Source organism: Cariama cristata, unplaced genomic scaffold (genome assembly GCF_000690535.1).
Source record: "Cariama cristata isolate BGI_N322 unplaced genomic scaffold, ASM69053v1 scaffold41412, whole genome shotgun sequence".
Taxonomy (NCBI): Eukaryota; Metazoa; Chordata; class Aves; order Cariamiformes; family Cariamidae; genus Cariama; species Cariama cristata.
The window spans coordinates 8,257-18,515 of NW_009603010.1; the positions used below are offsets into that span (position 1 = coordinate 8,257).

The 10,259-nt window shown below is 46.4% G+C and overlaps 1 protein-coding gene across 1 annotated transcript; it reads left to right on the top strand.

The window, feature by feature from the left end:
• Positions 1 to 273: 273 nt before the first annotated feature.
• Positions 274 to 10,030, top strand: LOC104157578 (mastermind-like protein 2; the record flags this gene model as incomplete). Its single annotated transcript, XM_009694974.1, has 3 exons — positions 274 to 477; positions 4,331 to 4,442; positions 9,048 to 10,030. Coding segments are annotated over 3 exons (1,299 nt in total), but the record flags the coding sequence as incomplete, so codon positions are not given.
• Between the last annotated feature and the right edge of the window lie 229 nt (positions 10,031 to 10,259).

Genomic DNA, 10,259 nt, shown 5'->3' on the forward strand with positions numbered 1-10,259 from the left:
GATGGCTCTGTTACTTCTGTTAACATTTCCCAAGGTCCTGGTACAACCCTGAGGTTTTCCACTGGAACCATCTGGCACATTTTCAGAGTCTTCCATGAGCGATGAAGTGACTCAATCTCCTTCTTGTTTTGTCAAAGCCTTTGTATCAGTCCCTTGTCCTGAGAGTCTGTGGGCTGTGTCCTGTCCTTGAGCTAATTGCATAAAAAGGATTATTTCCTTTTCTTGAAGCTTGTTATTATTTTCATCTTTCACGAGCCATTTCTTCTGTTTCAGGATCAACACTCTGTGGTAGGCCAGGGAGCTGGCCCCACTCCAAGCTCCAGTTCTTGCTCAAATCCAAACACTGGAAGTGGTTACATGAACTCATCCCAGCAATCAATGTTGAATCAGCAACTGATGGAAAAGAAACAGGCTCTGCAACGGCAAATGATGGAGCAAAAACAACTCCTCCTACAGCAGCAGATGTTGGCAGAAGCTGTAAGTTTTCTAATTCCTTATTTTACATGGAAAAGATTATCATAGAAACAATAGAAAAGAAAGCTAAGACAGGGGGAAGAAAGCCCCCAAAACTTCGAGGTCATTTTGGCAATGCCTAGACCGTCTAGAGTGTGCCTCATGTTTTTCAGCACTTTGCTAAGCCCTTTTGAAACCTTCTTCAGTTTATATGGAACAACTCAACTATCTGAGCTACTGTGGTTTCATTATGAGAACAGTCTAAGCATATGCTTAATTTGAGGCATATGAATATTGCCAGTGGTTTTCTTTGCAAGATAAGCTAGGGTGCACTGCTATGCTACTTCGACCACAGAGGAAAGTTGACTTCCAGGCTCTGCAACCTAGGCAGCATGGTATAAAGTGCCTGTGTGTAAACAGGGATCAGGTACCTTGATTTTAGTGTTCAACACAAGTTTGTGTGCTTGGCTGGGATCATACATGAGTCCTCCATTCTCTGGTTGGTTTTTTTTTTGCATTTCCAGATATTTGTACCCAGTTCTTCTCTCTCTTGGTATCTGAGAGACCAATTTGGAGTTTCTGGTTATTTTATGAGGTGTGGGGGATATTTGTGGTCTTGTTGCCAGTGATAAATGCTAGAACCCACTAGTTTAGTTCCAGTAAACTGGTATTGCTGTTAATATTTCATGAACTGAGTCAGCTGAAGGTGCTTCACAGCCCATCACCCATGGCCAGTACAATGAGGGGGGGTCCCGTCTGCCCAGAGCAGTACCAGGGGCCCTCTACATCCTCATATTCACCATTTGGTAGTCAAGCTTGCTAAAGCACAGAGGAGAGAGAAGTCCTAGAAGAGGAGCTGAGCTTGACATGTCGTTGAGGCAGGCAGAAAGCAACATGAGTGCCCTGTGGCAACTAGGGAAGGGCTGGAGGGAGGATGCTGGGGAAGGATGGAGGTGACACCACCACTTGCTTTTCTTCCCCCAGACTGCAATGACAGCAGATCCCAAGCGTATGGCTTATTTACCTCAACCTGCATCTCTCAGCCTACAGGGCAGACCCATTCATGCTGGCCTGACGTTTTGAATGCAAAACTTTCATTTGTCTATAAAGACGTACACTCAGAACTACTGACACATTTAGTGAATGCCATTCAGTAATTAAAGAACAACACAGAAGTGGAAAAACATTCATGTTTTTGTGGGGATGTTTTCAAAACAAAAATTATTCAGTTTCTTATAGAGAATATCTTTTTGTTTACAAATTTATTTCCATTCCAAAAATTGAATTAGAAAGCTTGAGTTTGAAATTAAGGATTTCATTTGTCCTATAAGGGAAATATTTGTTGACTTGTTAACTTACGCAGAAGAAAACTGGAGTTTCAAGTCAACTCTACGTGCTGCAGTTTTCTGTCAGAATTTTTAGCAGAATGAAAAGTTAATTGCTCAAATAGCTCCTCTTAAAAATAAATGAAATAGAAATTAAAATCACTCTACAAAATGTGGGGTTTTGATCAGCTTGTCTTTGCTTTTGTATCATGTACATAGAAATACACACAAAACCTGCCTAGAGTTTTTACAAGTATTGCAAGGATTTCCTGGGAGATAACTTGTCTGTCTTTGTCACAAGAGTTCAGGTCGAGTGGTATGTTAAAACGAGCCTTATAAATCTTAATCAGACCCCTCACACCCAGAGTGCATTATGGAAATGCCTCAATACCACAAGAAAGGTTCTTCTCCCAGTGTTTTAAAGTGCTTCTGGCAGAAGAAAAAACAGGTTTTTCACAAGAAGTTCTGTTTGCATGCCCTCTTCAGGCAGAAGATCCCCAGATTACTCTGATGGACTTCCATCACCAGCCAGGGCCTGACTTTCACACTGATGGGCCGGTTTGCCATTCTGGCAGCCGAGCACAACCGAACACAAAACCCAGGCGTGTTGCAGAGCAGGGGTGAAGCCTGCCCGGTGGTTGCCCAGTAAGCACGGCTCTGGGAGGCACATGTGCACCAGTAATGACTTACCAGTGACTGAGGTGGTCAAACCCACATTTTTCTGCTGTGGGGCCACATATCCCGAGGAGTCATTGCTCATGGGTGGGCAGTAGCACTCTGGAGGCATCAAGCCACATTGATCACAAAATCACAAAACAGTCAGAGTCGGCAGGGATCTCTGGAGATCATCCAGTCCAACCCCCTTGCCAAAGCAGGGTCACCTACAGCAGTTGCACAGGATCGCGTCCAGGCGGGTTTTGAATATCTCCAGAGAAGGAGACTCCACCACCTCTCTGGGCGGCCTGTGCCAGTGCTCTGCCACCCTCACAGTACAGAAGTTCTTCCTCATATTCAAATGGAACTGCCTGAGTTTCAGTGTGTGCCCATTGCCCCTTAACCTGTCGCTGGGCACCACTGAAAAGAGTCTGGCCCCATCCTCTGGACACCCGCCCTTAAGGTATTTATAAGCATTGATGAGATCCCCTCTCAGCCTTCTCTTCTCCAGGCTGAACAGACCCAGTTCCCTCAGCTTTTCCTCATAAGGGAGATGCTCCAGTCCCCTCATCATCTTCGTTGCCCTCCACTGGACTCTCTCCAGTAGTTCCTTGTCTTTCTTGAACTGGGGAGCCCAGAACTGGACACGGCACTCCAGATGTGGCCTCACCAGGGCAGAGTAGAGGGGGAGGAGAACCTCCCTCGACTTGCTGGTCACACTCTTCATCATGCACCCCAGGATACCATTGGCCTTCTTGGTCACGAGGGCACATTGCTGGCTGATGGGCAACTTGTTGTCCCCCAGCACTCCCAGGTCCTTCCTTCTCTGCTGGGCTGCTCTCCAGCAGGTCAACACCTGCTGATGAGAGATTGACTCCAGTGCCTGCACTTTCCAGATCTTTACGAACACAAGGCAGTTAGTCAGATTTCAGTTCAAGACTTGGGTTTCTGTCTTCCCTTCACTAGTGATGTGTCCTTGCAGCCCCAAAATAAAAAACTCTCCCCTACTAATCATCGTCTTCTGCAATATTTCCCTGCTGTCCTTCCCCAGTGCTTGCATTCCCAGTGTAAGAGGAAAGACAGCACCACATACCTATACAGGGAAGCACAGGGCAACAGTGAGTGGCATAAAAGCCAACCAGCCCAGCACGGTCCTTGCTAAACCCTGGCTGTGTGTCCTGCTGGCATCCCTGGTGAAGAGAGAAATGGGGGAGGACAAAGCAAGGATTTTGCTGATTTTTGTGGGAGATCCTCCTGTGTAGGAGGAAGGGGAGAATGAGAGATGGGCAAGGCTGGGGATGGGGATGACAAGCTGAAATCCTTTTTGCCAGCTATGCATGCTGAGAGGGCTGTGTGGGTGAAATGGGCTGATGAGCATTGACACAGCCAAGGGGCAGGTGTCAGCCTTGCAGGTCTGGACCCTCATTGCTCTCCAGTTGCATCCCAGCTGTGTGTTTGGGTTAGACCTGGGTGTTTTCTCTGTCTCTGTGCTTGCTCTGTGCTTTCTCTGAAAGCAAATCCAGCTGCACAGACAAGGAGAGAGCCATGAGGAACCATCAGGCCCCTCTGTCTGATAAGCATGGTGAGCGAGAAGGTGCAGACATCGGGAGACACTTTGTACTGCAGCGCAGATGTGGTCAATGTTCTCAGAGGCTGAGAAACTCTCAGTGGTTTTAAGGAAAGTTAGGCTAGACTCAAACACAATACAACCCGCAGAAGGGTTTCCATACAGACTTCAGTGGGTGATGACACAGGCTCACAGATGCCTCTCCTGTGGACCAGACAGGATGAAAGGAACACTTCAGCTTTGTACATACTGAGAGAAGAGGTAGGCAAAACACAGAGCAAGGAAAGCATAAAGAAAAGCAAATTAATATATTTCTACTCTAATCCTCTAGGAAAAAATAACTCCACAAGATCAGCTGAACAGACACTTGACACGACCACCACCAGATTATAAAGACCAAAGAAGGAATGTGGTCAATATGCAACAAGCAAACCAATATCCTGGTAAGTGCCCATGGGCTAAATGAAACTGTTTCCTTCCTTCCAGCTGGAAGACCATCCAGAAGAGCCATGCACGCCCTGATGACTGGGGTCTGATTTTCTGGGCACGCACTTATACCACCGCAGAGGCAGTGGGTGGTGGCTGCTGCTCTCCTGTGCTATTTCCCTTACTGTCCGGCACCACTGAGAAGGGCTGACATCCGATCTGGAGAACCAGCTGGTGGTTCACCCAGGCCGACGCTGCATCTCTCAGACATGAGGAAGAAGGGGCTGGTACGCCTCCCTTTAGCACTGCCTGGGGCAGATGTACACCCAAATACTTGATACAGAGGTGTCCTCTTGACTATGCAACCTCACTCCAGCCAGATGCTTCTCTCATGTACGTGGCATATATTGCCTTTGTATCAAAACTTTTTCAGCTTCTATTATGATTTTAATGAGTTCGCAAGTGCAGCTCATTCACATGCTACCCCTCTGCCCAACCTGCTGGCCATGGCACCAACAGCCCAGCTATGTGTGGAAGGGCCAGGTTGGGCTGCTCAGGCACTGTTCATGCACTCCTTTCCTTTGTTTACAAGTTTTAGCAGCAATAAGCTTCCTGCAGTCTGGAAACTGCTGCTTTCTAACAGGCCTGAGTGTTTATCATCTTCAGTAAATTTGCACAAGTGTCACTGATGCCAGTGTAATAACCCACGGTGAGGGCAATGCTACGGGGCAGAGAGAGCCCTGCTTGCTGGTTTGGTACCTCCTGCACTCGTAAAACAAATGCTTTGGCAACCGCGGCAGTTTGCTGGGGAATCCTGTGATTTGGTGTGTTGTTTAAAGGCTCATTCCTGGAATCAAATGATTAACTGAGATTCTTGGCTTTTACTTAAGAACAATCCATTTTTAGCTCGAGAGAGAAAATGGAAATGACTGCAACCACATCTGTGAAAGTCTCCAAAATAAGTAGATCGCCATTGTTATGTGGCTCTTCTTGTTGTTCTTAATCTGATGGACTCTTTGCCAGTCTCGTGGTATTTGGAGTCCCATCTCCTGGGTTTGAAACATGTGGGCTTGGCAGCACTTGTCCATTCAAATCTCAAGTCCCCGCTGAGCGAGCCCAAGGAGGACAGCAGCTTTTCAGGCGAGCCTGGGAGAAAGGCCTGTGCTGGGAGCTCGCAGCAAAGCTACCAGATGGAGCGATTAGGAAACTCTTGCATAAGGGAGTAACAGCAGGGAATCTGTTCCCTTTTTCTGGGAATAGCTTTGCTCAGGTCAGGGAAGAAGAGAGAAAAAGTTAAATAAAATAGCATAGGGGCTTGGAGATACTGGGTTAAGCATTTTATTCCTCTATGTTTTCCTCATAGTGCCATGTCATGGCAAGAACCCCCCAGGACAAGAGCAGGTGAATCGGGCAGTGAAGGCATTTCTCCGAATTGCTGTAGCCTGGGGTGCCCAGCTGCTGTACACAGCGCTGTCGGGGAAGACATTTCTTCCCATCTGGAAGAAATCAGAATGGAAAATATTTGCGTTAAAAATAAAGGGATAAAAATAGCAATAGAAAGAAAGAGGAAGCTTCGTCTTTTGCACAACAAGTACAAGCCATGTCCCGACAATTTGTGCTCTGTAAAGAGTGTGGCATTTGCAGGAGCAGTGTGGTGCTAGCCCTGGGGGCTGCTCAACAGCTGGCAGGGTCATCCCAAGAGGGGCTTCATCCCCGCGGCAAGTGAAGTGACTCCACAAACCTGTAGTTCAGCTGGAGGGAGAGAAACAGCTCTCACCAGATGGCTGTTCCAGGGCTTTTGAAATGCCACTGATTTCTGTGCCATTCCTTCTCTTTAGTACTGGCATAAGGGAGGAAAGAATCAAGGTCCTCATCTCTATCACCCCTGTGGAAAGATGTTATGGTATTTCCAAAAAGCAGGGAGCAATGCAGAACCCACTAGCAAAGTCAAAGATGGGGCTAATCATGAGGTTGCCTGCTGAGCACTGATTTTCTCCTCTTTGTTTCCAGAGCTAAATTCAGTTAGGGAGCTCTCTGGGATGACATGGAGAAGAATCTGATTGTCCTTGTTGGGGTAAAACCAGGTGGACCCCTCATAGCATCTCCTGTTCCAGGGACTGCCCAGCCTGGGGACCGAATTTAGGTGCTTAAGTTAGGACAATGTAATTGTTAGGACAATTAGATTCTCTGTAGTCAAGTGTCTCCTGCTGAGAGTCAGTTTGTGGAAAAGCCTGCCTTCCAGGATAAGGCGAGCTTCTTAATTTAGGTATCTATGTCTATATTGATTTGGAACAAGAAACGCTGGTTGTGGAGTCACACTCGGTGTTAATAATGATTTGGGAAGAGATTATCTTTAAGTACTTAAGGAAAAAAAGGAATCCTTTGCATCCGTTACTAAATGGAAATAGCATATGTATAAAAATAATGCAGAAAAGGCAGAAATATATGATAATTTCTTCTTCAGTTCCAGTCTGAGGGAACTGAACATTATTATGGTGAAATTTCAACAGGAACAGTATATTAAACAGCTGTTCCTAAACATAGACTTTTTAAATATGTATGCGCATGATTTGTCTTCAAGAGTTTTAAAAGAGCTGGCTGAGAGGTTCTCCAAATTCTTAATGTCACTTTTTATTTAGTCTTGAAACTCCAAGGAAGACTGCTAATGCCAAGACAAAAAATTAAGAGTAAGTAGGTAATTGCAACCCTAGTGACCTAATGCAGAGCTCAGCAAAAATACTGGGGAGCTGATACAGCCTGAATAATAAAGAATTTAGGAAGAGAATATAATTAATGCCAGGCAACATAGGCTGATGTAAAATAATCTATTCAAACTAACATGGTATTTTTTTCAATGAAACCACAACTTTGGTTGATAAAGTTGTTCAGGTAATGTCCTGAGACTGATGTATTTGGGGAATGCTGCAGGCATGATCATAGTCTTGAAGGACCTGTGCCGTAAGAAGGAATTGATGATGGACCGACTAATAAGATTAATCACAGACTAATGTATAATAAGATTTGATGACAAAGTCGGTCAGTCAAATTCAGTCTGGTTTTGTTGTATGTACGAAGGATCAAACCAAGGCAGTGGCCCATGTCCAACAATTGCTACTAGTTGCTACCTATGAAATAGTAAAGCTCCAGGGCTGTATGTTCCTCTGTTCCTCCTCTGGTAGAGGCTCAGGAATTCCCGAAATGTAGTGGTACCTTGGTAGCAAGCCCATTCAACAGCTTTTCTCACACTTTGGGAGCTGCCCAAAGTGGTACGACAATTTAGCTTGTACTGTGCCATGTGGCAAATATTTCCTTGGCTGACCCACACGTTGTGTGAAGAAACATCTCCTTTCGTTTGCCTTCAACCTGACTTCTACCTGCACTTCTTGTAGGGCTTGTACTGGAAATGACAGATTAAGCTGTGGAGCAGGTGATTGTGCGCAGAGGGAGGTTCTCCACAGTGCCATCTACACTGACTGTGTTTAGAAAACGTTTGGTCTTCAACCAGTCTCTCAGGGATTAATTCAGAGCCTTGCACTGCATAAGCAATCAGCCTACATTGCAGAAATGACTTGCTGTGGCCTCCAAATAGAGATATGTAGCTGCAGATCTGCCACAGAAGTGAGCTTGTGTTGAGGTTTGGAGGTTGAAGGGAAGAGAAACCTCTCTTTTTGTGACTCACTGGGAGATTTCAGGTAGAAGAAAATCCTCCACTGGGCAGAATTAGCCACGAATAGTAGATTCATGCCAACTCATAACTCGTAGTTTTCTGATGCACAAAAGGTGATGTTCATGTACAGCAAATGCCTGCACATCAGGTATTATGTGCAGCTCCCTCATGGGCCAGTCAGCTCTGCAGGGGCAAATGGCCATAGCCCAGCTGGGAACAGAGCTTAGAAGGGGCTCGTGGGTGGCACTCGCCAGGCACAGCAGCGAGCCACGTCCTCGTGCCTGCTCAGCCGCCACGCGGGAGGACCAGCAGGTCACAGACTGGGCTGAGCTTTTCTCCCAGCACCTGGCTGGGAGGGAGGCTTCACCATGCTGCAAATGTGTGAGAAGCAGCCTTGGCTCCTGCTATCAACTGGGACAGACATTTCCAGAGGGATAGATACCACTGCTGTACGTGTCTAAGCAAGGTGGAAAAGGGGCCTGATGATGGTCCCTATCAGTCCCCATTGTCTCTAGAGGGAGCAGGGATGAGCCATGCCCTGTAAGGATGAAAAGTTTTTGATCTCCTCTGCCTTAGCTCACTTAGACAGGCTTTGTCCTCTTTGAATTGTCTACTGCTTCTGTAAAAAAAGGCAGAAAAGTCTTCTCTCCTGCCCAGTGGTTCTGTCTTCCCTTCCCTGCTCCAATATTTCTCTTACAATGAGCACCAGTTTTGGCTTATCTGATGTCCTTTGAAGGAAAGACCACCAATGGCTTCATATAGGCCAAACAACCCTTTGGACGATTGGCATCTTTAAGGCCTTGAGCAAGTTCATGCAAGTCCTCTTAAGAGCAAATTGTCTTCTTCAAGAAATCCTGCTGCTAGAAAACTTGATTTTTAAACTGTTGGTATTTGAATGACACCACGCATTGATGCACTCATGTTTGTCTTAACACTTTTGTTTTCTCCTTTCCAGGCGGTTCACCAGCTGTGAGTATGAGCTCCAACAACATGTCTTTATCCAACCCCATTTCAACTCATAGCATCATGTCCCAGAGCTCCAGCCTCATGTCCACCCCCAGTGGGACCCGAATGCCTTCTGTTTCTGCTGCTCGCAGTATGGGCTGCTATGGGAACCTTCCTTGCAACCAACCAAGCGCATACAACGTGACTTCAGGAATGAACCAAATGCAGCCACACAGAAACCAAAATCAAGTCCTGCCCAGTCAGAATAACCCCATGATGTCTCGACAGCAAACCATGACGCAGGGAAACAGCATAGCGGCTTTTGGGACAGGGTCGGTGGTCAACTCACAGCAAGTAAGGCCAAGCTTGAACCATGGAGCCACAGGTATCCCTGTGCAAAAGCCGACCAATGTGATGATCACGGCTACTGCCACTGCCCAGAACTGGGCCCCGCAAGAAGCTGCAGTGAAGCAGCAGGATGCACTGAAACCCACAGGGGTGCGTTTCCCCACCGGCACTCCATATCCTAACCAGTCTTTGCAACGCAATGTAGGCAACCAGCATTTTCCTCAGCGTGCATTGGCACCTCCTAATCAGTTAACAGCGGGAGTCCAAATGAGGCCTCCTCTAAACCAAATGCACCAGACTCTAAACGGACAATCTGCTGGCTCACTACGAGGTCTCAGCATAAGACCTAACCAGCTGAGAGGACAGACTGTGCCTACCTTGAATCAGCCAGGAACAAGTATGACACCTCCATCATCTCTGCCATCAACCAGTTTCACATCTACCAACCAAAACTCTCGGGTTTACCAAGGAAGCGACCATGGTAATGATCTAACGTTTGACTTTCTGAACCAGCAAGGTGACAGTATAGGACCTGCGCTCAACAGTGACTCGGACTTTATAGATTCTTTACTGAAAACGGAACCTGGTAATGATGACTGGATGAAAGATATCAACCTCGATGAAATTTTGGGGAACCACTCCTAAGTGACTGTACCAAGGGTAAACCAGATGAAGAGGCAGTAAAGACATTAGCTTTCTCTTTAGACGCCAACAACCTGCTTTATTAATTTACACTCCAGTAACTGGGCGGCCCTTTAAAATACCATGTAGGGTGACTGCCCTGTTTGAAGAGTTGCTCTAGGAACAAAACTGAAGTCTCCCCAAAGAAACAATAACGTAAGTGATATTCATGCCTGCCACAAAGGAGTGAGAA